The 27,819-nt window shown below is 40.0% G+C and overlaps 1 protein-coding gene across 1 annotated transcript in view; it reads left to right on the forward strand.

The window, feature by feature from the left end:
* Window positions 1-27,819, forward strand: part of ENPP3 (ectonucleotide pyrophosphatase/phosphodiesterase 3) — an 84,708-nt gene that overhangs the window by 46,474 nt on the left and 10,415 nt on the right. Inside the window, exons 15-22 of the mRNA XM_070417705.1 lie at window positions 724-851; window positions 7,642-7,708; window positions 9,497-9,584; window positions 11,308-11,486; window positions 13,188-13,239; window positions 14,457-14,611; window positions 24,440-24,575; window positions 27,080-27,157. Coding sequence (XP_070273806.1) covers window positions 724-851; window positions 7,642-7,708; window positions 9,497-9,584; window positions 11,308-11,486; window positions 13,188-13,239; window positions 14,457-14,611; window positions 24,440-24,575; window positions 27,080-27,157 — 883 coding nt within the window. The remainder of the gene's footprint in view (window positions 1-723; window positions 852-7,641; window positions 7,709-9,496; window positions 9,585-11,307; window positions 11,487-13,187; window positions 13,240-14,456; window positions 14,612-24,439; window positions 24,576-27,079; window positions 27,158-27,819) is intronic.

A 27,819-nucleotide genomic window follows, 5' to 3' on the forward strand; every position in this document is an offset into this window, starting at 1 on the left:
TTCTCTCTCATCGATGTTTCTAACTCTCTGTCTCTCTCCCTTCCTCTCTGTAAAAAATCAATAAAATATATTAAAAAAAAAAAAGGCGGCGTCCCAACAAATGTATACTCACTTTGAATAATTATTAATTCCAATGGATTAAATCTGAAAAGAAAGAAACATCAATTCAGCTATTAGAAAAAAGTTTGTATACATTTTTTGGGACACCCTACATAATGGAATGTTACTCGGCCATAAAAAGGAGTGAAATCTTACCATTTGCACAACATGGTTGGCACTAGGGAGTATTACACTAAGTGAAATAAGTCAGTTAGAGGCAGACAAATATCACATGATTTCACTTATATGTGGGATCTAAAGAAAAACATAAACCCATGAACAAAAATAGAAACAGACTCATAGATACAGAGAACAGACTGATGATTGCCAGATAGCAGGGGGCTTGGGGGGCTGAGTGAAAAAAGGTGAAGGGATTACGAATTACGAATTGGTAGTTACAAAATAGTCATGGGGAAGTGAAGTGCAGCATAGGGAATATAGTCAATAATATTGCAATAACATGTATGGTGCCAGGTAGGTACTTGAAATATCGGAGGATAGGGGAAAATCACTTTGTAAAGTAGATGATAGTCTAACCACTATGCCTGAAACCAATACAAAGTGATTTTGAATATAAACTGGCATAGAAAAACAGAATTAAAATTTTTTTAATCTGTTTTTCAGTGCCGAAAACCTGATCAGCATTTCAAACCTTATTTGACTCCCAACTTGCCAAAACGACTACACTTTGCCAACAATGTCAGAATTGACAAAGCTCATCTTTTGATGGATCGCCAGTGGCTGGCTGCGAGGTTAGTGTGTCCCTTTACTTATAATACTTTTAACAACTGTCTTTCATTATGAAGTTACTTGACCTCACCCTGTTATTGTGATCACATACATTTTTTTTGAGCATGACATTTTCTTGACCTTTTTATATGCTACCCAGAACTTCTGTGTTTGAAGTGAGTGTTATTAGGTTGCTGATTTTAGCTTCCTAATCTTCATGATATAGATGAGAATGAGGAAGGAGGCTGAGATGGTTCATTGATTGTTCCAGAGATTGTCAGTACCAATACATTCTACCCCCCACCCCCAACCATGGTCTCCTTTAGGCAGCAGATATAAAGATGATATCAGTTGTCTTCCAGGCTGGCTCTTTAAGATATTTGTCATCTTTGTGGTTTTTGTAAAAGAACATGTTATGGCTGTAAAGGCAAGCCAATGATTGGCTGTTGCATTTCTTTTTCTAGTTATCATTGTAATTCATGTTGATCATTGAGCCTTTGCAAATATGTGTGTTTATAGAAAATAAAAATCATTGCATCCCCAAATAACCAATTCATTGATTTAACAAGATGTTACTGACACTTGCTTGTGCCAGACCCTGTCCTGGGCATTTGAGATACAGAAGTGATTCCTGCTCTCTTTGTCAAATGGAGGAGACTGATCATCAGACAGTAAAGAAAAGATACACACTTTCTGGTAGTTTAATGTTTCCTACTTAAAAATTTTATTCTAGCATTTTTGCCAGGGGTGTAAGTGGATATAAAAAGAATCAGGGTCATATTATGTTTTCTGGACTATCTTATTTGTTGTATGCTATATAAAGCCAGGGGACATGCAGAGGACAGTGAGAATACTGTGGCTGAAAGATGTTTAACAAAGAAAGAGGAGATAAAGGGAGACAGGGAGTTGGGTTCTAATATAACTGTGTGCAGGACGAGAAACTGGAGATTTGGCCTAGCCTAATTTTTTTAAAAATATTTTTATTGACTTCAGAGAGAAAGGGAGAGGAAGAGAAAGAGAGAAACATCAATGATGAGAGAGAATCATTGATTGGCTGCCTCCTGCATACCCCCTACTGGGGACGGAGCCCGCAACCCGGGCATGCTCCCTGACTGGGAATTGAACCATAACTTCCTGGTTCACAGGTGGACATTCAACCACTGAGCCATGCCAGCCGGACAGCCTCTCTATTTTAAAAGGTTCTAGGAAACGCAAGCAGGTTCATTGCTAGGCCAGAGAGTGCAGTTTCACACCTGGTCACTAGATGGCACCAGGCTCTTCTTGATGTTAGAATTTCTTAACCTTTGTGTGCCTCAGTGGGCTATATCGCGGCTCAGAACAGCATTCTCTAAATTTTAGAGTCTAAAAGAAGGATAACATATGTGAACAATACTAAACTTTACTTATATTAAATATATAGGATTACTAGTAGTGTACATATGTTCTATATAAATAAATATACGTCCAAATGTGGGTAAGTTCTCCAAATTGTTATCGTTAGGAGTATGAGATCAAAGAGTTAGGAGACCAAATGAGAAAGGGCCCATCCATCCCACAGCATGACCTATGGGTTATAGAAGGAGAGTCCAGCCACCAGAATACCTCTGGGTTTCATGCATGAATACCCAGTCTCAAATGATGAGCCTTGTCCATTTATTTTATTTTTTTAAAAAATATTTTATTCATTTTTTTAGAGAGGAAGGGAGAGGGATAAAGAGTTAGAAACATCGATGAGAGAGAAACATCGATCAGCTGCCTCCTGCACACCCACTACTGGGGATGTGCCCGCAACCAAGGTACATGCCCTTGACTGGAATCGAACCTGAGACCCTTCAGTCCTCAGGCCGACGCTCTGTCCACTGAGCCAAACCAGTTAGGGCTGAGCTTTGTCCATTTAATAGCTAGCAGCATGAGGTTAAATAAAAACTGCAGCAGGAGAGTTCAAGACCAGGCTCTGCACCTAGCTTCTTGTGAGAACTTGGACAAATTAGTATCCTGACCCCCAGGACTTCGTTTTTCTCACCTGGAACCCAAAATGAGCCTGGTTTTATTATTCTCTTGCTGTTAGCACACCAATTAAACCAACTTAGATTATAGAAAATGCTGAGTACAGCCCAAACCAGAACAACCCGGGAGTCCTGTCTGAAGAAGTCCTGGGGGTCAGTCTGTTCCCAATGCTTAACACCTGAGTGTCAGACTACCGGTTTTCTAAGTTAAAGTATGCATCTTTAGTGACAGTGTTCAAAATTTGGTAACTAGATTAGACTCCCATTTCAAAATTATTGCAAATCTCATCATTTCAGTGTAATCTATTTCATTCATCCTCCTCCTCCTTCTCATGATCATACTTATTTTACCCAACATGTGTTATGTTTTATTAATTTGGGAAAACCCAGTTATTTGAAACTGTAGTTGAAGTGTTGTGAAAGTACCCTTCCAGAGAAACATGAATAACTGTTTATTGGGAATATTTGTTGGAAATAAGCCTTATATTTATTAGAAGCTGACAAATCTGTTGTGTAGATGTGTATGTTTCCCCACGTCCCACGTGGTTCAGGGTTCAGGATCTGGAAGTGGGGCCGCACACAAATGAAAGAGACCAGACAAGAAACAATAATTTGGAAATTGGGGGGCCGGGCGAGAGCCCATCCCAGGAGATGGACTCTGCTTATGCTCAGACCTTGTCATCATTTTATTGAGTTTGGGATACACCCATAGCCCTTAGGCAGGCAAGTTCCAGTAACAGACAGACTATCTTATCTGTAAGGATTTGCATGACAATCTGGTGGGGAAGTTGCTTCAGCTACCATTGTTTCGACTAAACAGTGGGTGCATAGCCCTGACCTTTGCCAGGGCTTCAAGGGTCACCAGCATTCTGGGCTCCTTGTCCACACCTCTCTGCTAGAGAAGACAATAGACAGCTTCCCACAATCTGTCCCAGGCACCTTTCTAAGAAATGGAAATAGGACACAGTTCCCACACTAAAGGTCTTAGCCCAGGTGGGGAGGGCGACCACAGCTGTCATCAGGTGTAACAACTGCTGCACTAGGATCAAACCATGGCACAGGTGTGGCCAGAGAGAGTCAGAGAATGCTTCCTGGAAGCGTGATTCCTGCTCTGTGTTTTGAAGACTTGGAGTGAGTTAGTCTGAATGTTGCCACACACAGCGGTTCCGCCCTGTGCAGTGGTGCAGTCTGTGCATTGCAAGAGGCACTCAGCCAAGAAGATGGGTGCAAGCAGCTCACCAAGCCCTGACATGGGCTGGAGCTGGAGGAGGAAAGAAATATTTCCCTTTGTTGGAAGGAATCTATCTGCCTGCCAAGCTCTGAGCACTGCCAGGCCTTGTCTTCTCAGAGGTGCTTCTTTCCCTAAATGCTCACCAGCAGCCCAGGGGCCAAGAAATGGCAGAAAGAACTAGACTTCAGCAATTGCAAGTAGTCCTGTGTCGCTAGGGCACTGGGTGGAATGAAGCTGCCTTCTGCATGAAGGACCTTATCTGACATGACTAAGGAGTGTGACTTTGACCCGGAAGAAAGAGACCACTGGTAAATACCAGGTGACTGGAGGTGAATATTGTGGGACTTACATTTCAGAGCGCTCACTGCAGCAGCCTATGGAGGAGGATGGTCAAGTGAGGGGCAGGGAGGCCAGTTGAGAAGAGGTGTAGGGATCCGTGCTTCAGTGTATAACAGCCCCAAGACAGGCTGTGGGACAGTGGGGCAACAATGGTAACTCATTATCAGAAAAGTAATTTTAGTGAACTCATAACTTACTAGGTAGCATTAGTTCATCATATTCTGTCCCACATTTGTATTCATTAAAACACAATCCATTTGCAGCAGTGATAAATAGCATTAAATAGGATTAGGGGTGTGTGTGTGTGTGTGTGTGTGTGTGTGTGTGTGCGTGTGTGTGTGTGTTTATAGGAAGATTCTGAGTCACATAACCAATTAGGAAATTTGTTCAGATGAGAGTTAATGAGGGATCTAGCTTAGCAGGGTGTCAGCAGAAGTGAAAGGGAAAATGTGCAAGATACTATAGGGAGAGATAGGACTTGGCAACTGGGTACCGTGAAAGAAGTCTTGCTTGTTTCCCATTTGTGTCATTACCCAGCTGTGGTGGAGACCTGGCCTTGATCTCGACTTTATTAATTAGACATGAAGAAAATTAAAAAGAATTTGTTCCAAAAGATTTTAGATAGTACTTGGAAGTTGAGCTAAATTATGACACATAAAATCAGCTCATCTTTTCCAAATGACAGCTTCCATTTTCCCAGATGTCATTTCCAGAGCCAAATTAATGGTTGGAAACATAAGCAGAATAGTTAGAAGAACAAGTTTTTAAAGTGTTCACTTGCAATAGGAAATGGAGCTTTTTAAAGCAATATTTTTAAAAATATATATATATTTTTACAGATTTTAGAGAGGAAGGGAGAGGGAGAGAGAGACAGAAACATCAATGATGGGAGATAATCATTGATTGGCTGCCTCCTGCACGTCCCACAGTGGGGATCGAGCCCACAACCTAGGCATGTGCCCTGACTGGGAATCGAATTGTGTCCATAGGACAGTGCTCAACCACTGAGTCATGCTAACTTGGCTAAAACAATATTTTTTTATCTTTTGGTTCTGAATAAAGATTTGCAATACTTACTAAAGTTTTCTAATGGAGTTGGGTTCAGAGTAATATTAAGATTATTCTATACAGATTTTTCTGAAAATAGGTAAGTAAAGGATCACTTTTAGAAAATTTTACCAATGACTTGGCTCAAAAGACCTTTTCTTTCACTAATGAATAATCTAGCTTCCCACAGAGAATTAAAACCTTAATTATTACTAGTCAGTAATTTTGGGGGGCCAAATATCTATGCAGTAAGGATAAAAATAGTTTTTAAACAGCTTTTACCTTAGACCAGCAGTTCTCAGCCTGTGGGTCGTGACCCCTTTGGCGGTCGAACGACCCTTTCATAGGGGTCGCCTAAGACCATCCTGCATATCAGATATTTACATTACAATTCATAACAGTAGCAACATTACAGCTATGAAGTAGCAACGAAAATAATTTTATGGTTGGGTCACAACATGAGGAACTGTATTTAAAGGGCCAGAAGGTTGAGAACCACTGCCTTAGACCAACAATTTTATTGGAATTAACTAAGGTAAGGACATGATATGGCACTTTAGGGTAATCAAATTTAAACGTCTTATAAATAGGACTCCTCTTGCCTCCCCATTCCTGGTATTACTTAACGTCTTTCTTTTCTCTATTGGGTAAAATTGAGTGTGGCCTGCTCAGTGTTGTGATTTATTTTTTTATCTTATGATTTATTTTTATTTAAGCTGAGTGAGAGTTGCTTATGACTTTTTAAAAAGTTTAATTTTTAAAGATACAAATTAAAGTCCTGCTCTCAGCTGATCCTACAATTTAAAACCAAACAAAAACATTGTGTGTGTGTGTGTGTGTGTGTGTGTGTTAGCCTGGGGAATGGAAGGTGGGGAGTGGGAAAGCAAATGAGAGAAATCCTTTTTTTTTTAAAATCTATTTTTATTGATTTCAGAGAGGAAGGGAGAGGGAGAAAGAGACAGAAACATCAATGATGAGAGAACCACTGACCATCTGCCTCCTGCACGCCCCCCACTAGGGACTGAGCCTGCAATCCCGGCATGTGCCCTTGACCAGAATCAAACCCAGGACCCTTCAGTCTGCAGGCCAACACTCTATCCACTGAGCCAAACCAGCTAGGGCTATGAGAGAAATCTTTTAAGTATTTCTTTCACCTCCCCTTTAGAGTTCTAATTTGAACCAGCACAAAATTGTTACTTAAAAAAAAATGGAAGTTCATTGATTGCTATATCATTTTCAATATAAATACTAACTTAAATAAAATTACTAATACTACTCAATTCAAAGATTAAAATATAAAAAATTAGGCAAAGAAACAAATTGAATTTGAATAGTCATTCAAGTAATAGAGCAATAGTGTATGGAAGAAAATCCCAAAAGTTAAAAATAAACTCTGAATTTACAAAATATATTGGCTTGTCCTTACCAAGTGTTATAATTAACTTGCCTTGAGTATTCTTTACTCATACTTTTATATTATTTTCCTAAACATCTCTGCCATAAAATAGGAATCAATATTTTTTTCCAGCCCTAGCTGGTTTGGTCACTGGATAGAGCATCAGCCTGTAGACCGAAGGGTCCCGGGTTCAGTTCTGGTCAAGGGCACGTACCTCCATTTCAGGCTCCTCCCTGGCCCAGACCCTGGTTGGGGCACATGCAGGCGGCAACCAATAGATGTGTTTCTCTCACATTGATATTTATCTCTGTCTTTCCTTCTCTCTTCCACTCTCTCTAAAAATTTATGAAAAAATATCCTCAGGTGAGGATTAAAAAAAAAAAAAAAGATGTTTTTTTTTCCAGTTCCAAAAATGTATTTCTAAAACAAAGTAACATATTAATCAAACTATTCTTAATAGCACAGGCATTAATGTGTAAATGTACAGGTCAGTATGAAGACAAATTCTTATTTTACTCTAACCCTTTTTTTATTATCCTTTGTCAATGTCAAAGAGGCAAAAGCTTTTGACTTCTTTTTGTAGACTCTGGAATTCTCCTTCCTTCTCTTCTACTATTCTGTTTGTTCCTCTGGGGTTATGAATTTGAGCATAAAAAAAACTATATTTATGCTGTTATTGACGGAAAAATTTACTCATATAAATGCAGAAGCTACATAAAAATCTACTAAAGCAAAGTTTGCAATAAGATCATATCAATACATTATCAGAGTGTAATAATATTATTTCTTTATAGGAGCAAATCAAGTTCATCCTGTGGAGGAGGCAATCATGGTTTTGACAATAAGTTTAAGGCCATGGAGGTAACTTTCTGTTTGTTTGTTTGTTTTTGTTTTTGGTCAACAAATATTAATTGAGCACCTACTTTGTGATAACCAATGTTCAGGACTCCTGACTACATCTATAAACAAAACCAAAACAGATGAAGATCCCTGCCCTCAAAAGCTTTCTTTCTAGATAATTGGCATAACAAAGGAATATATTATTTGGTATGTTAGGGAAATAAAATATAAAGCAGAGTAGGTTAAAATTGGGGGTGTTTCATGATGCCATGGGGGCAATATGCAGCTGAAAATAAGGAGGGATAGGATAAGATTTATTGAGTTGACACTTGAACAGAGACTTTAAAAAGGAGAAAGAAATAAACTTTCAGGGAACAGGTGTCCCAGGCAGAAGAAAGTGCAGTGCAAAGGCGGTTAGGTGGGAATGAGTCTGATGTGTTGGGGGCGGGAGAGCCTTCGTAGACTATTACAAGGCTGTTGGACCGTGGCTGCAGCTGATTGGAGGAGAAGAGGTGAGAGTTCAGTTGGACATGTTTAGTTCAAAATATGCCTTAGACATCTAAATGGAGATATTATGTAGGTAATTAAAGAGAAAGTCTATCCAGAGATGAAAGTGTGAATTCTAGGTATGTAAACTATGTAATAGAGATGTGACTAGATAAGATCCTCAGAGATTAAGTGTAGGCAGAGAGAAGGACCAAGAACTGAGCCCTACACACTTTTACTTGAAGAGCTTGAGAGAAAAAGAATTACTAGCAAAGAGGCCTAGAAGTAGAACCAGTGAGGAAGGAAGAAAACCAGGAGCATGTGGTGTTCTAGAAGCCCAGGAAAGAAACTACTCAGAGGAGTCCAGGAGTAAGTGTAGCCAGTATTCCCCCACAGGTAAACCTTGATGTGTGTAAACTATTGTCTTATCTAGTTCCATTTGTAATACACACACACACACACACACACACACACACTCCTACACTCCTTTCCAAATAGAGAAAAATATGTTAGGCTCTTTATGAATATACTGCCTCTTCACATTGTCATGATGAGTTATATGTTTTGGTAAATATTTTTTAAAACCTCTGGAGACAGAGCGCTTCTCTATTAGTTAGGGCACCATTTGATAAATAAGTTAATTCAAGAAAAATCTATACTTCCAATTCTTTGCTGATTATCCTAGAAAATTATATATATTCCTGTGACCAGAAAAGAATTGTTCATATATGCTTGATACTTTTATTCTAGTTATTTGCAATCTAAAGCAATTAGGTCTGTTATAAATAATGAAGTTAACATTACTTAACAAAAAATAAAATAGATCATTTCACCCTAAAAATAAAAGGGATAGGTATTTGAGAAATTAGTGGGTTAGTACAAGTTATGCAAAAAAATGTAATCCTCAGAAACTTCAACATTTTTGTCAAGGATTAACATATTTGAGCAATGATAGGAAAGGACTATGAAAGAGTATCTAATGGCATATGATGAATTTCTAATTTATATTGTTCAGATGTTGTAGAATTGGGCTGGCTTTGGTTGTCCAATGTAGCTTATATTCTCCTGGTCTGCTGACATATGAGGTGCTGTGGAAACAGGTAGCTTTAGAAAAAGTTTACACAGTATGGATTATATTTTATTGGGGTTGGTACAACTTCCAGGTGGAAATGATATAAAAGTAATTTTTAGATCTGAAAAGAAACACTTATGGAGGTGTATATACAAGCAGGAGAGCTATCACAAAAAGACAATTGTGTCACTTCCAACATCTGTTTTTGAGTTTAAATTGCATCTAGTAATAATAGGATTATTGCCACCTAGGCTATCTTTTTGGCACATGGACCCAGTTTTAAAGAGAAGACTGAAGTCGAACCATTTGACAATATCGAAGTCTATAACCTAATGTGTGGTAAGTACATCTACATAAATTCAATAGAAAAATGTGGCTATAATTTAAATGTATTTTGAAATTGGTGCTAAATTGAATCCCAGAGGTGGAGGTTGTGCACTATGTAGACAGAAAGGATAAAAAATGAGGAAGAATTATTTATTATTCAGAACTATTCATCCTACAAGTGAATTCTTTCTTTTTTTCCTTGTAATGCTAAACATTAGATCTCAGGAGACCAGCTTTTCTGTTAGTTAGGCACTAGATGAAAATTGAATAAAACTTAGATGAATAAAATGACTCTTTCAACTTTTCAAAGCAGGAAAAATACACTTAGAAACATAAGTATTTTCTTATAATTACAGAGAGCATGTTTCTGACATAAAAGGAAAGTAAGAAAATCCTATTTGGATAGACACTTATAATTAGTTTTAGGGAATCTAACCTACATTTCTGATTACATGCTTACCTCAGATCATTGTATTAACAAAATATTTATGTAGGTAAGGCAATAAGTAAGTTAGTTTTAAGAATTCAGAAATAGCCCTAACTGGCTTGGCTCAGTGGATGGAGCGTTGGCCTGTGGACTCAAGGGTCCCAGGTTCGATTCCAGTCAAGGGCATGTACCTTGGTTGCAGGCACATACCCAATAGGGAGTGTGCAGGAGGCAGCTGATCAATGTTTCTCTCTCATCGATGTTTCTAACTCTCTATCCCTCTCCCTTCCTCTCTGTAAGAAATCAATAAAATATATAAAAAAAATTTTTAAAAAAAGAATTCAGAAATAAATATGCTCGCAATGCCATTCTTTTAACAAATATATATACTTTTATTGATTTCAGAGAGGAAGGGAGAAAGAGAAATAGAAACATCAATGATGAGAGAGAATCATTGATTGGCTGCCCACACATCCCACACTGGGGACCGAAGCCGTGATTGGGGCATGTGCCCTGATTGGGAATCAAACCATGACCTCCTGGTTCATAGGTGGATGCTCAACCACTGAGCCACACCGGCTGGGTGACACTATGCCATTCTTAATCTTACCAAGGCCTATGGCAATTGACTATGACTTAGAACCAAAGCATATCCATTTAAATATAATGTGCCATTGCCTTAGCAATTTAAATTTTGGGTCCCATGCTGAGTGTGTGGTCAGGGCTGCTGGCCCTGTGTGGGGAGGGTCCCAGGGAACCAGGTGGGCTTCCAGCTCGCAGAGAGATTTGTTTGGTCGTTCTCAGCAGGAGCCACGTTAAAGCTATGTTTGTAAAAATATTTGTGTATTTTGCTTGTATAGGAAAAAATTAGAGAACATTAGAGTTAAAAGCTTTTAAAAAGTACCTGTCCTTCGAGAATTTTCACATAATTAAGTAAGCATACTAGAAGTAAGACCACTTAACTTCTTTAAACTTGTTTTGCCAAAAGTATAGATTTTTACTTTACATTACAAAATAAGGAACAAAGTGATCATTGTAGCAGTGATGCTTTTCTTTGGAAAAAAGGAAGCATTCCGGAAAGTTCCCGCAGCCCATCCACAGCAACGGTTCCTATTCTCTAGAAAGACTAGGCGGCGGAAACTCTGGGGGACGAAAGTCAGGAAACCGAGTGGCATATGCAGCTTGCGGCTGCATCACAGCAGCATTTATTAAAGGAAGCGCACAGTGGGTGTTTGTGTTCTTCTGTCTCCCACACAGATGCTGTTGCCTTCCAACCTAAATCTACTTTGAACTTCTTTTTCAAAACAGATCTTCTACACATTCAGCCAGCACCAAACAACGGTACCCACGGTAGTTTAAACCATCTTCTGAAGGCGCCTTTTTATGAGCCATCCCATGCAGCAGAAGTGTCCAGGTTGTCAGTTTGTGGCTTTACCGTTCCACTGCCCACAGACACTCTAGATTGTTCATGCGCAGCATTACCCAATGTAAGTAATAACTTTATGTATCTATAAGGATGTAAAGTGGGCAAGCTAATCTATGAGCAGGGGAGGGAGCTGTCAACCAGGTTTGTGTTCTAGCCCGGATATTGACTAGATAAATCTAAGTGGGTTCATTTGGAAATGAGAGATACACCGCAAGATTAAGTCCGTGAATTTGCTTCGTAAACTGGAAAGCACTATTTGGAAATTGTTAATTCTCTTGTGAGCTAACTGTCCCTAACCATTTAAAACAGTAGAATCTTGAAGCTCTCTTGATTTCCCTCCTAAGTCATCTCTCTTCTTATATTGTAAGAATCAGATGGTCCTGGATGGTTATTTAGAGCAGAAAGAGCAGGGAGGGTACAGGGATGGTGATCTGGGCTAGGTGCTGTGGAGTTTACTCTGCCAAACGCCTAGCATTCAGAATGGGAGGTAACAGTGAGAGCTGTCCTTCAGGCAGTACTTGGAGGCTGGCTGACAAACGGCACTGGGAATTTCATTTTAGTGGGCTGGGTGACTTGCTGAGTTCAGGGGCAAAACTTTAGATCCCAGGAGACTTTCAGCAAAGGGAGATTCCAGTTCAAGGAAGGAGCCCCAACTGCTCAGAGCCAGTACAGGAGGTTAAAATGCAAGGATCAAGCCTATCTGTGAGAATTAGAGCCCATGGGCGGGGCTAAGATTTCAGAATGGAGTGAGAGCCCAGTTATTAGGAGACTATGAAGCTAAAATGAATGTCAAGGGGCCAAGTTCAAAATGTGGTTGTGGAGCTAAATAAACCACCTGCTGCCTCACGTAAGAGTTTATAGCCAGGAGTCAGCAAAGACTTTACATTCCCTAATCCTCAAAATAACATTACACCACATAAGTAAATAAATACACAAATAACCAATAAAAAGAGGCTTCAGTGGCCAAAAATCCAGTCAAGCTTCCCAATAAAAAGCAAACACACAGCAAAGATCAGAATACAAGTGTGGGCTTCTTACCTACTACTTCAGATAACCTCAATGGAATTTCACTTAAAATAATCCTATGTAATAAAAGGCTAGTATGCAAATTGACCAAACTGTGGAATGACCGGACGCTATGATGAGCATTGACCTCCAGGGCGCAGACACTCAACCCAGGAGCTGCCCCCTGGTGGTCAGTGTGCTCCCAAAGGGGGAGCACCGCTCAGCCAGAAGCTGGGCTCACGCCTGGAGAGCGCAGCGCTAAGGATGTCCAACTGATCACGTAGGCCAGCTCCCCATCAGTTGGACATCCCCTGAGGACTCCCAGACTGCAAGAGGGCACAGGCCGGGTTGAGGGAATCTCCGGCCCCCCCACTCCAGTGCATGATTTCGTGCACAAGGCCTCTAGTAATAATCATAAAACATTACAAAGCAGACACTTTAGTCCCCATTTTAAAGATAAAGAGGGCTCAGAGAAGTTAGATAAATTGTCCAAGGTCACAGAAGCTTGGTCTACCTAACTGCAAGGCCAAGTTCTTCTCTGTAAAGTTCTTTGCTATTCAAACTCCCACACAAAAGTATTCCAAGGAATAGTACTATATTTCTAAGTGGCAGAATTAGTCTTTAAATTCAAGTTAGTCTGGCTTCTTTGTTCAATAGTAAAGCATTCATGTGATTACTGCAGAAATAATTTTGACCACCTTCTAAAATATGTGTTACTATCTTGACTGACTTTCCCCCCTACCACATTATCTTGCAGAATTCTGATGTAGAATGGGTGAATCAAAGGCTAAATCTCTCTCAAGATGCAGGTAAGTGAATAGAATACATGTTAAGTCTTTGGTATTTTGACCTCACAAAATACAATATTACCTTTTTGGAATCCTTCAAAAATAAGCTCACAGGGACTTTTGTTCATAAAGATTTTATAGCCAATGTAAAGAGGAAAAACAAACAAACCCAGAGCTATTAACAACAGTAGCAACCTGGGCCAAATCATGTAACCTCGCTGTGCCTCCATCTCCTCATCTATAACAATGATATTCACCTCATGTAGTTATAGTAAAAGAGTTAGTCCATGGAAAGAATTTAGAACAGTGCCTGGCCTAGAGCAATGTTATTATTACCTAATATCTTTTAAGAGTTCTTGTATTAAACTCACTAGGCCTGTTTCATCAATTATAAAATGGAGATACCTACTTTATAGAGTTGTTTTGAAGATTAAATGAGTTAATATATGTGTGCCCTTAGAATAGTGCCTGGCACACAGTAAGAGTTCAGTAAGTATGCTGGTTGTTTGATAATCTTATAACCTGTTGAGTGTTATTCCACAGCACAAATACCCCATAGGTTTTTTAAAATATCAACAATTGATATAATTTTAGATTATAATAACAAATAAGTAAAACTAAATACATTAGGATATACCTATCATACAATTCCAATATCTTTCCTATGACAATTATTAAAGTAGATCCTCTTTGTCATAAAGTTTGTACTTTTGAGGTTTTATCTCTTTAAATATGTCCTGTGAGCTGTTAGCTGTGTGGCTAAATTACATATCTAAATCTTAGTTTTGTTATCTGTAGAATAGAATAATAATCCTCACAGGATTGTTATAAATATTAAAAGAGATTAAAGCCCAGCTGGTGTGGCTCAGTGGTTGAACATAGACCCATGAAACAAAAGGTCACTGGTTCGATTCCCAGTCAGGGCACATGCCTGGGTTGTGAACTCGATCCCCAGTAGAGGGCATGCATGCAGGAGGCAGCCAATCAATATTTCTCTCTCATCAATGTTTCTATCTCTCTATCCCTCTCCCTTCCTCTCTCTCTCAAAATCAATAAAAACATTTTCAAAAAGAGGTTAAAGATGTAAAATATTTTCAAAAAAGAGGTTAAAGATATAAAATATTTATCAGAGTACCTGGCACATAATAAATAAGTCATCTGAGAATGGTAGTTATTGTGCATAGAAAGAAGCATTTGCTAATTTCACAAACATTTTTATTTTGTTGTTTTTATTTTAGTAACAGCAACTGAGAAGCTAAACTTGCCATATGGGAGGCCCAAGGTTCTGCAGAAGAACAAGGAGCACTGTCTCCTTTATCACAGGGAATATGTCAGTGGATTTGGAAAAGCTACCCGAATGCCCATGTGGAGCTCATATACAGTCCCCAACCCGGTGAGTTCCTGTGTCCCTTGATCCACACAAGCTGGGAAAAATACGTAGTTCTCTAATATCTTAAGACTTAAATTTTGATTTTTTGGTAGAGATCCCAAAGGGATTTCACTGGCCTGCGTTTTGTAAGAAAATGCCCCAGGTATTGTTTAAAGGTATTTATAGGTACTGTGTGGGTGCAAAAGAGGAACACATTGTGCTTTGACTGGAAAAATTGTTTACAATTTCCAATTGGTAAGGCAGGTAGGAAAGATTTCAAAGAGAAGCAACAGGAAGTACAGAGGCACACTATTCATTTCATGTATTCTAAGTACAGGGTGGGGAAAAAGTAGGTTTATATTTGTTTGTATGGAAAATAATGCAATAATGAACAAATAATAATAATACAAGAATAAACTGTGTTTTGCATACTCACAACTATAAACCTACTTTTCCCCACCCTGTATATGGTGGGTGTACCTAGAAGGGATGGTAACTAGATTATAAAAGCCTTTGTGTTTATTTTATTATTTAATAGATAATCTGCTATCTGCTGTGTACTACAAGTAACCCAGTGTGAATTAGAGATGATTCTTCCCTGAAGGATCCCGCACTCTAGTATGTCATACTAGAGTTACATGTACAGGTGTTCTCTCTTTCAGATCTCTCCAGACAGGTTGAGAATCCAGTTGTTTAAACCCTCTTCCTTCTTCACTATTTGGAAAACTCATTTTCAATAGATGACAGGGACATTTTACTACCACAAGAAAGAAAATACTAGACACACCAAATACAAAATTAAATTGCTGCTAGATTTATAGACCTAAATGTGAACAGCAAATCTGTATTTTCTTCTGTGCATATCTTTATAACCTTAAGATAGAGAAGGAGTTCTTAGGGCAAAGAACAAAATACAAAGGAAATGGATTAATTTGACTATATTAATGTGTTACAAAAAGACAAAGTTATGAAGGGGACAATATATTTGCACTGCATATAAGAAACAAGATGAGGATCCAGAATAATAACTAGGCTCTAGAATAGCTAATAAATTTCTACCAATAAACAAGAGAATAAGTATCTTAGTTAATAAATGAGCAAAGGATATGAGACAAGAAAGTAAACCTCATTAGCAATCAGAAATGTAAATTAAAGCAAAAGTCAAAATCTGTCAAAAATCAGTTGAAACAATCCTTCAGAGCAGGGATAGTTTTATTTAATACTAGAGGCCCAGTGCACGAAATTTATGCACAGGGAGGGTCCATAGGCTTGGCTGGCGATCAGGGCCGATCTGTGGGCGACCAGCAGGGCGATTGGGTGGGCCCCCTGTTGGCACCCGCCTTGGCCGGCCTGGCACCGCTTACCGGCCAGCCCCACCCCCCCCCACCGTCGCCCACTTACCGGCCAGCCCCACCCCTTGCCGCCGCTGTTGGTCGCCTCCCTCGGCAGGACAACTGGTGGGGTGATCGGGGGGCTCCCGCTGGCACCTGCCTTGGCTGGCCTGGGCCCTGCAGACTGGGGGCAGCTTTTGCATTGAGCATCTGCCCCCTCATGGTCAGTGTGTGTCATAGCGACCGGTCGTTCCACCAGTTGTTCCGCTGTTCAGTCGATTTGCGTATTAGGCTTTTATTATATAGGATATCCCCAACACATTGGTGTTAACCCAGTAAATGCTTAAGGAATAAATGCATTGGATGAATTGATCCCAACCAGTATTTTTAAAGACTTAAAGACAAAGCAGTGCTTTTAACTAGAAGGGTAAGGAAATCACCAGGAAACTGTTTTTATAGAAACAAGTATTTTAATCCAAGAATTCAGATGACAAACCTCAACCCATTACTATTCTTGTTAAGGGTACAGATGTTCTACTTCTTTTATGGAAGGGAAGTGATTGGTTGTATCTGATTTATTTACTCTTGTTCCAATTCAAGATTTTTGGAGAAAATAAGCATGGCTTTCCACTACTAATTAGAGCTTTGTGTGTTCTGAACACCAATTGTGCTGCTGACAATGGCTTAATTGTGGTCAGTGGTAGAAGAGCACTAATGTTGATTCCCAATGTGGGCAAATATTTCACAGTTACCTGAGTCCATGTGTGTGGTTAATGGTGAAGGGGTTTAGGACAGGCCTTCCCGAGATAGACCACGTTGGCATGTGAATTATTTTGATGTGATGGCAAGAGGGACCCTGCAAGCTCATGAGAAACTTCTAACTCTCCCTTAAAGAACTTAAATTAGGGGCCTTGTCCATATTAAGAGTTATCACCAGAACTTTTTATGACCTATCTATAGAGCAGGGCAAACTTCTAATTACTGAACAGCCGCTCTTAACATCCTGTGAATGACCTTCCTCTCTGGAGCCCCAAGGTGCCTTACCTCATCCTTAGCTCAGAATGCCATACATAACCTCATTTTCCCTTTCTGGCTCTGAGCCTCTCATATACGAGGGGTTCCCATACAGATGCAATTAAATTTGGTTATTTTCTCTTGTGAATCTGTCTCATGTAGATTTAATTACTAGACCAGCTGAAAGAACCTGGAGAGGTGAAGGAAAGTTTCTTGTCCCCCACAAGGGCGGCATCACTTTCTTAATATGCACAATGTTCAGTTGCTTGTGATTTTCTTCAGCATACTGTGACACATACTAAGAAATAACAATATGAAGTTATTTATTCCTTAAAATAGTATCTATTTGTTTCTGTTTTTGAGAGGAGCAGTATATTCAAGGGCAGTCTTAATATTCAGTTCTCTATTTTGAAAAGTCCAGGTATCAGGGATTATGTGGAATGTTCATGTTTTTAATACGTTCCCCTGCTGTCTTGCATTCCTAAATTTCTATGAGTTTTGGCGGAAACCAAGGGCGGAGAGGTTTTAAGTGGACTCAGACTGGGAGTTTAGTACAATTCTCTTTTGTTATTGTTTTAAAAGTAGCTTCTTTGTTACCAAAAGTTCCCGTCCTTTCACTGATCCCACAGAACTGCTTGTGTATTTCTCCCTACATGTGACAGGATGGAATTCTAGCAATTTTCTGCTTTCTAATTCAGAAATTACTCTGTTAGTATGTTGTGGCTCAAGAAAATTACATACAAGGATGTTTTGAGATTCACCTAAAAATGTTGTAAATCAGCTCTGTGTTTGAAAAATCAGACTTTAAATAAGCACTTTTTGGAGCATGGGCCCACTTGGCTTGTGCCATTAAGTTTTATGGAGCTTTTGTTTTTCTGTGGTTTGGATGGGTTATTCTAATTGTTGTTGTTATCTCTAAAGAGTTCTGGGGGGAATAGTTGTGATTTGAAATCATAGTTCTCAAATGCTTCAAAGCCATTAAGATTGGTCAGACTGTATGTGGGTGGGTCTTGCTTCTGGGCCAACTTGGAAGATGTGAACTGTTTTTTTCTGTTGCTAGGTGAAAATTTGAAAATAAGAGCAAGGATTATGATTATTATTTAGAATCTATATTTTACAATTTTTTAAACTTTCCTTTTTTGATTTAACTTATTAAGGTTATATTGGTTAATAACATGTTTCAGGGTACAATTCTATAATACATCATCTGTATATTGTATTGTGTGTTCACCATCTCAAGTCAAGTTTCCTTCCATCACCATTTTATCCTCCTCTTCTTCCCCATGACTATACTTGATAAATTTAATATGAAATCAAAGGGCTTTATTAGAGAAGAAAATCTAGAAGACTTTGAAAAATCTCTCCCTTTCTCTCTCTTTATCTATAAATGTATATATCTCCCATATCATTGACGTTTTTTAAAAGCCTTTTTTGTTTCTAAAGCTTGTTAGTTGCAATATTATAAGCTATAACCCAATTATGTTTATGTAATGTCTCTTTAAAAATGAGGGACATTATTGTGTATTGTAAATGTTTTTTATTTTTAACCATAAGAAATACAGTCCCTGTAAAAAAAAAGTCACATTACATGACCAGAAAAATAATTAAAAATGTATATAGTTTTATTATCCTACCATAAGGCATGATCATAACTACCTAATCTTCAATTACTTTTAGCTTTTACATTCAGTCTATAGGTAAAGAGAGTCTATACCTTCAATAGAAATATTTTTATTCTCTGTTCAAGTTTTATTTGATTCCCATGCCAGATTAGAAATGAAAGCATCTGGATTTCTTGTATATACTTATCAGCTTCTCTTAAAGAATTTTGAGAGAGGTCAGATTTTACCCGAGTATTAAGTTCTATTTATTGTTTTCTTGACTTTCTATTCCCTGGCTTAAAAAACTTTAAGGAATTCTGAGAAGATGGTAAAATTGGAGCTGTTTGTGTGTGTGTGTGTGTTGCGGGGGGGGGGGGGGGGGGGGGGGAGTTGGTGGGTAGCCCAAGACTCAGAATTGAAGTGACCTTACCTCCTCTCCATCCTTCTAGAGGGCTGCCTGTTACCTAAGCTTCCCTTTGCAAAGGAGGCCACATCCTGTCTTTCTTAGTCTTGATGCACTTATTATATTTAGGAGTTCAAGTCTGGTATGTAAGATTTTCATTTAGCACAGAACATGTAAACATTTTGAGCCCAACTTTCACAGTTGCAGTCTCATGGAAAATTATAATCAACTTGCTTCCTTAGCATTTTCATAATTTTAACTGTTGAAGACAGCCATTTCATTTTCCTCACATTATGGCAAATGCACCAATGGATGCATTTCTGTATTGTGCATTTCTTCAAATAAAACTTAAGCATACGAAGTGTTAGAGTAAAACGATAAAGATGTGTGGTAGGAAACATCAACTCACAATGTTCTGGAGTCTGTGGGGCTAACTCAGTCAGCGATCAATAGTCCTGCTTCTCCCATTTCACAACATCTCTGTGTCTCCATTTACGCCAACCAAAGAAACTTAGCCATTCAGAGCTGTTTGCTGTGATGGATTTTTTTTGAAAGAATATAAACAAACGTTTTTAGCTTTCTGGTGTCTGCTACCAGGAGAGTGAAATAAATGGTGAGAGTTAATCCACTTTTTCTAACACAAATATCTTCATATCTCTTGGTTTACTTCTTGTTTTGGTGGATTATTTCACTCAGCAGCTTCCTGAGAAAGAAAGAAGAGAAGATACATTGTTGAGACTTTGCATGTCTCAAAAGGTTCTTATTCTATCTATATGCTTAATTGATGGTTTAGCTTTAGAATTTTAGAAATAATTCTTTTTTCAAAATTACTACGACATTAGACTTTCTGGACTAATCTAGTGTTTTTACATGTTCCCTACTTTTTCCCATCTCTCAGCTTTAATTCAACTTTTTGAGAGACAACAGCAACTTAATCTTATAGATCTTATTGAATATTTTATTTCTGCTGTCATAGGTCTAAATCCCAAGAGCTCTTTCTGTGATCCCTATCCTTTTCTATTGCTTTCTGCTTCTTCTATGTGGATGCTATAAATACTCTCACCTCTCTGAGGAGCTAGCCCCCGACCCTCACAAAATATCTGGTGGTCTCTGGCTATCAGCTCATATTTTAACTAGTGGCGCGGTGCACAAAATTCATGCACATTAAAAGGGGATTAATTAGAGGAAATATTTTAATATTGCTATTTGCCCTTTCTCTATAATATAAGTGTCGGAGATGAAAGAAAATTAGTAAAATGTATATGAAAATTTTCCTCCTGTCAGAGTCTGGGGCACACTGCGGGACCCAGAGTCAAGTCCCCACCCACCCATGGTGCCTCAAAATTGTGTGAGACCTAGACCCAGCTGGCACGCCCCCCCCCCATTGGGTGAGATCCAGACCCAGCCGACCCCATCCTTGTCAAGCCCCACTGGGTGGGTGGGTGGGGTGCAGCCTCAGGTCCCCTGACCCAGTGCTGGAGCAGGGGGCTTGGCCTGAGGTCCCCTGTCAAGCCCCACTGGGTGGGAGGCGCAGCCCCAGGTCCCTGCCCTGGCCCAGTGCCACACAGCCTCAGGTCCCTGTTGATTGTTCATTAAGGCTCATTACAGGAACTCGGCCTCTGCTGTGAGTGCAGCCATCTTGTGTTACAGAAACCCCGCCTCCACTGTGGATGCTGCCATATTTGTGATGGTGTGATGGTCAATTTGCATATTCCCTCTTTCTTAGATAGGACTAGAGGCCCATTGCAGGAAGATTCCTGCAAGAATAGGGCTTCCTTGGGCCTATTCCTGCAAGAATAGGGCTTCCTGAGGCCAGAGCAAAGCCTCAGGAAGCCTCCCTTCTCCGCTGCCTCACTCTCTCCATCTCCCTGCCTCGGCTCCGATCCCTTCTCCACCGCCTCACTCCCCCCTTTCTCTGCCGCTTCACTCCCTCCCTTCTCCACCACCTCCCTCCCTCCCTTCTCTGCCACCTCGGCTCCCTCCCGTCTTCACTGCCTCGCTCCCTGCTGCCTCATTTCCGCTCCTGTCTCCCTGCCTCGGCTCCGTTCCCTTCTCCGCTGCTTTACTCCCTTCTGCAGCGCTTGGCTTCCTTCTACGCTGTCTTCAGTCTTCGCTCCACACCTGTGTATGCAAGTAAACCACCATCTTTGTTGGGTTAATTTGCATATCACTCTGATTGGCTGGTGGGTGTAGCGGAGGGATGGTCAATTTGCATGTTTCTCTTTTATTAGTGTAGACTAGAGGCCCGGTGCACAAAAATTTGTGCACTCCGGGGGGGGGGGGGGGGTCCTTCAGCCCGGCCTGTGCCCTCTCACTGTCTGGGACCCCTCAGGGGATGACCATCTGCTGGCTGAGGCCTGCTCCCCAGGGGATTGGGCCTAAGCTGGCAATCAGACATTCCGCTGGCAGCCCGGCAGCCCTCGGGGGTTGTCCACTTGCCAGCGGGGAGCAGACCTAAGTTGCAGTCGGACATCCTTAGCACTGCTGAGGAGGCAGGAGAGGCTCCCACCACCACCACCGCTGTACTGGCAGCCATCAGCCTGGCTTGTGGCTGAGCAGAGCTCCTCCATGTGGGAGCGCACTGACCACCAGAGGGCAGCTCCTGCATTGAGCGTCTGTCCCCTGGTGGTCAGTGTGTGTCATAGTGACCAGTCATTCCCAGTCTTTCTGCTGTTAGGGTCAGTTTGCATATTACCCTTTTACTATATAGGATAGAGGCCTGGTGCATGGGTGGGGACTGGCTGGTTTGCCCTGAATGGTGTCCCGGATCAAGGTGGGGGTCCTGCTTGGGTGCCTGGCCAACCTGGGTGAGGGGCTGATGGCTGTTTTCAGGCTGCCCGCACCCCCTTTAGGGTGGGGGTCCCCACTGGGGTGCCTGGACAGTCTGGATGAGGGGCTGAGGGCTGTTTTCAAGCATGCCAAGCCTACAACTGAAGCTCCCAGTCTCTCCTTTTTTTCTTTTTTCTTTATAATTCTGGGATTTATTTACCTTCTGTAATTGAAACTTTGTTGCGGCACCAGCTCCGAGGCCGGCTGGCTGAAAGCAGGTTTCTGGGTTTGTTTAGCTTCTATATTAGAAACATTGTTGCATCTGGAGCTCAGAGCTGGGCCGCGGCAGGCGGGGAACCTTGGCTTCCTCCATCACTGGAGCAACCAAGCCTCATGTTCACTTCAGCTGCCTGGCGGCTGGCCGCCATCTTGGTTGGCAGTTAATTTGCACATCACCCTGATTAGCCAATGGGAAGCATAGCGGAGGTACGGTTAATTACCATGTTTGTCTATTATTAGATAGGATGGTGAGGCACTAATCTGCATAGCTGGGCTTACCAGCTGATAGGCTTTGCTATAGGTTGATCAGGATGAGAACCAGACTATGTGTCAAGAACTCCCAATTGTCAGTATCTAATCTGCCTTTTAGGATGGTGTGTTTTCCAAAAAGGGATATATATTTTTAAAAATATTTTTTTTATTGATTTCAGGAAGGGAGAGAGATGAAGAGAGGTAGAGAGATAGAAACATCAATGATGAGAAAGAATCATTGATTGACTGCCTTCTACATGCCCCCTACTAGTGGGTGGGGATCAAGCCCACAACCCAGGCATATGCCCTTGGCCAGAATTGAACCTGGGACCCTTTAGTCCACAAGCCAACGCTCTAGCCACTGAGCAAAACCAGCTAGGGCCAAAAAGGGACACTTTTAATCTGACCCATGGTGTGGGATTGGCAGGCTACATTGGGACAGTGAGACTGGGGGGAATCTTATCATTTAGTATATAGATTTTTACTTAATTCCATTGCTTTTAGGATGGTGCACCTGCTCTCTGGGGTGTCCTTTAGTCTGATTACTCCTTTGGTTCAGCCTCTCTATGAGTGAAGATTCTGTTTAGCCTGTTCTACAGACTTTCAACCTATCCTCTTCTTTACATCCCTGTACACATCCCTTGTCTTAAAGGGACATCAAGTTCTACCTAAGGGTTCTGCTTCTTTGTGCTTTCCTCAACCATAGACATTTATTTGTAGGTGTTTACTGGTCTAAGTCAGGTTACAATTGTAGACAAATATATTTATCTGAAAGTTTCTTGTCATCCGTTACACATCTTAATCATTACTGTCCTTTTAATAAAATTCATAAGGGAGCAAAGAAAAGTCTATTCAATCAAGTTGAGAAGTCTACTCACTCCACTATGGTGGTTTTTTAAAAATATGTTTTTATTGATTTTAGAGAGAGAAAGGAAAGAAGGGGGAGAGAGAAACATCGATCTGCTGCCTCCTGGACACCCCCTACTGAGAATGGAGCCTGCAATCTGGGCATGTACCCTGACCGGCAATCGAACCCATGACATGGGATGATGCTCAATGAACTAAACCTCAGTGGCCAAGGCCACTCTAGTGTTTTCCAACTGCACCATGTTAGGAGGTCCATTCTTTGTTTGACTTTTCCCAGATTTATCTTCATGTCCTACCTATTCTATATCTCCTCATGGTATTTTCTGTCTATGATTATAGCACACAGTGCATGTTGCCTTTTCCTTTGTGAATTGATCTGTGTGTTTTTTTTCTCAGCTTTATTGAGATATAATTGACTTATAACATTGTTGTAAGCTTAAGGTATTCATTGTGAATGTCTGACAAAATGATTATTGCATTTTAGACTCCAGAGCTAATTTTTGCTTTTAGTGCAAAGCAGTAAATAGAAGAAGGATATTGTAATTTAAAATTATTTATATAAATTATAAAATTTGTTAAGAAATATATACATTATAGGTAATTGAGGGCATATAAGTCAAAATCTCTGGAAAAAAATAAATGAATAGCAAAGTGTTTACTTACTCATGATTATATGCTACTCAAAATATAAGGATAACTTCATACTATATTACCTTAAATATTGGTGTTAGCACATTTATTGGATGCTTACTAGTGGAATACATTATGGTATTGGAGTTACAAAGAAAATTATTTCAAAAATTCTTATATTTCATGATGAACAAAGCATAACTAAAATTTATTAAAATCCCCAAATAAGTAAGTTTAGACTACTTACAGCTTCTGTGAATTAATCTTAGGTTCATAGACATTCTTGCCCAGTGGAAGAATAATATCCTTAGTTCAATATGCATTTTCTTAAAGTTTATATTTTATTTTTAATTTTTATTTGCAAGTACAACATATATCACCCCCCTAAAGTTAGATCCTGAAAAGGATTTTGTTTTTTAGCAGTAGCTCCCATTATTCCTCTGCTCTCAATTCAGGTTTTACACCACAAGTATCCCTTTCCAAGGTGTATTTGATTTGCCCTCCTGGTGTCCCTAGCCAGAAGGGAACCACAGAAGAAAACATTGCTGAAGACATCCATTTTCATTGCTTGCGTAGACCTGATTCACTAAGAAAATAGGAAAAAGGTTAAATGAAAAACATTCTAGGGAAGTTACAAACCATATAAGGTGGTGGGTGAGCCACAGCTGTGGGCGTAATTTTTTTTTTCTTTTCTCTCTTTCAACAGGGAGACACATCACCTCTTCCTCCCACTGTCCCAGACTGTCTGCGGGCTGATGTCAGGGTTGCTCCTTCTGAGAGCCAAAAATGTTCCTTCTATTTACCACACAAGAATATCACCCACGGCTTCCTCTATCCTCCGGGTTAGTATAACTCTTTTTTAGAGCAGCAGCTTAGAAAGCCCTCATCAGCTGGATGTGGGCTTGTGCCTTAAACATATACTCGCCAGCGAAACTATCTGCTTGGGCTGAAGCAGCTGCCCAGGAGGCTTCCAGTGGTTGTGGACTGGCCCAAAGCAGGGCAACAGCTATAATAAAGACTAATAAATTTTGCAGCGGGAACCACACATGAGCTCTAATCTGGCCCAGATGTTCAGAAAGTTCGGCAGGTTTAAGTTTAATTTTAAAACTGAAGATTCTTTGGAGAGGGAAACAAGCGTCTGAAAAAACATTTTTTCTGGCTGCTGGCCAAGCTAAGGACCGTATGGAGGATGCAGCTGTGCCCCTGAAAAGAAATCCGGCTGGAATTCAGGCCTCTCACTCACTCACTCTGTATAGCCAACAATTTCAAACTGTGGATTGAGCAGCAGAATGAACCTGAAGTTTTGTTTGTTTGTTTGTTTGTTTGTTTTTTTAGAAAGCATCTCTTTTGGGAACATGCAAAAACCAGTGTGATTTTTCTAAAACTCACCTCTCTTCCCTGTTCAGCAGGAAATGTTATTTTAATTAATTCACCTATGAGATTTTCAACCATTTCAGCTTCTGGGAATGGGTTTACTCCTGCTATTTGGCTTCACTTTTCTTTTTTGTTGTTGTTGTTAATCCTCACCCGAGGATATTTTATTTTTTTATTTTTAGAGGGAGTGAAAAGGAGAGAGAGAGACAGAGAGAGAAACATTGAGGTGAGAGAGACACATGGATTGGTTGCCTACCACACACACCCTGACCAGGGCGAGAGATTGAACCTGCAACCTAGGTGTGTGTCCTTGACTGGAATCGAACCCAGAACCCTTCAGTCCACAGGCCAATGCTCTGTCCACTGAGCCAAACCGGCTAAGGCTGGCTTCATTTTTCTGGAAGCCATGACCAAAGAGATCAATGTAGAGATCTATAATTTTAAGATTTTGAAATTCATAGTTGGAGGGAAAAGGGTTAATGACAGCAAGTAGCATTACAATGTAAACTTCTAACACAGAATTAGGATAAGTAAATTGACATATCTTATTAAAATATCTAGAGACAATTAGAGCTACTGAATTTATGCAAACCCTAGGATAAACCTTAAAAGACTTGAGCAATTTATTAATAAATGTTTTTAAATTGGCATATAAAATTGTATCTGTTAAGCCATGGGATGTTGGTTGGTACCTATATATTTGCTTCAGCAAGGGAATGAAATTGTAACTACACAGTTTGTCTTAAAAATATTAAGGATAAGGTGAAACTTTCTTTTAACTCTTCACTATAAATTCTCTTAAAAATGCCACAATAAGCTAATTCTTGTGGGTTTTTTTTTTTCCTCTCTAAAAATGGGGGTAATGCTATATCGCCCTCCCAACTTTCAGGGCTTAGTTTAAAAGTAGAAGAGCCTTATAGGGGATATGAGGACTGTGAACAGCACGTGAAGTCAATCAACAACTTGTATTTTCCTTGTTCTTTGGTACCCACCCACTGGCCTTTCATTTCAGTTTTACTTCAGACACCCAAAGGTAGTTTAAGTATAAAAAGTATTGTAATACACATGTATGTATAGGCTTGCATTTTCTTTAGTCCTCACAGTACTTCCATGGATAGATGCCATGAGACAAATGAAACAGAGGCACATAGCACTTAGCTGAGTGGTTCAGCTGGCAGGCAGGGAGGGGGCTCCAGAGCACATACCCAGCGCTCACCATGCTGGCGTCCTCAGCACGAGTCCATGATTCCTCAGAGCCAACCATTTGGAGCATCATCGGCAGTCTTCACTGAGTTAAACCTCACTTTTAAAGAAAAGTTTATTTGGAAAGAGTTCTTTAGAATAGCGTTATTGTTTTGTGCACATTCAATAACTATGCACTCGTATTGGCATTATACTAGTTTCCTAGACTGTGGTGAGAGAGTTGGTGGCCTTGAAACAACCGAAATGCCTCCTCTCACAGTTCTGGAGGCCAGAGGTCCAAAGTCACAGTGTCAGTAGGGCCATGTGCCCTCTGAAGGAGAGAATAGAAAGAGAGGAGAATTCTTTACCTCTTCCAGCTTCCAGGGGCTTCAGGTGTTGCTTGGCTTGTAGTTGCATCCCTCTGATCTCTACCTCGGCTTCCCATGGCCTTCTCCCTGAGTCTCCCCTCTTCTCAACCTTTCCCTCTTTATAGGATTTGAGTCACTGGATTTAGAGCCCACTCTAAATCCAGGATAACTTCATCTTAAGACCCTTAACTTGATTGCATCTACAAAGATTCTATTTTCCTACCTATCAGATTCACAAATACAGGAAGGTTAGTATCAAGTGCCTAAAACTGCATGTATTAGTGATGGCCCCTATCAGAGAGTACTTAGTATGTTTGTTAGTACTGCTAATTTACATTAGTATGTAATAGTAATTTGCCTATTATGTAGTATGTCATATTTTCTCTTGTAGCTAGATTTAATACAATTCATTTGTTTTACAGCATACAATAGAACATCTGATAGTCAATATGATGCCTTAATTACAAGTAATTTGGTCCCTATGTATGAAGCATTCCAAAGTAAGTATATGTTTAGATTATTAACTTAAAAATACTGACGTGACTCTTTAACATTACAAACTAAACACATCTTTTATTGAAATTTGTTCCTGATACTGAGTCATCTCATTTTAATGTTTTAAATATAGGAACAAGAGGCTCTCTGACATAATTTCTTTTTAACTTACTTCACCTTTAGGTGACTTGTTAAAATTTTGATAAATTTTTTAAAAATATATTTTTTATTCATTTCAAAGAGGAAGGGAGAGGGAGAGATAGAAACATCAATGGTGAGAGAGAATCAATGATTGGCTGCCTCCTGCACGCTCCACATTGGGGATCCAGCCTGCAACCCCAGCATGTGCCCTTGATTAGAATCAAACCTGGGACCCTTCAGTCCGCAGGCCAATGCTCTATTCACTGAGCCAAACCAGCTAGGGCAGAATTTTGATAATTTTTTTTATCCTAACTTAACTGTGAAGAACTATTCACAAGACAACATTTTACAGACACTCACCATAAGTAAATAAAAGGTATTTATCCTTAGAATCATAAGGCAGTATGTGTATTCCGACCTTTTTTTTTTTAATATTCACTGTCTCCAAAGCAACTCAGCCCTGAGGAGTAATTTGGAGACATATTTTATAGTAATTCAAGACTGCGCTACATTCACAACAAAAGAC

This window comes from Myotis yumanensis, unplaced genomic scaffold (genome assembly GCF_028538775.1).
Source record: "Myotis yumanensis isolate MYYU_CA2020_CCGP unplaced genomic scaffold, mMyoYum1.0.hap1 SCAF_6, whole genome shotgun sequence".
Lineage (NCBI taxonomy): Eukaryota > Metazoa > Chordata > Mammalia > Chiroptera > Vespertilionidae > Myotis > Myotis yumanensis.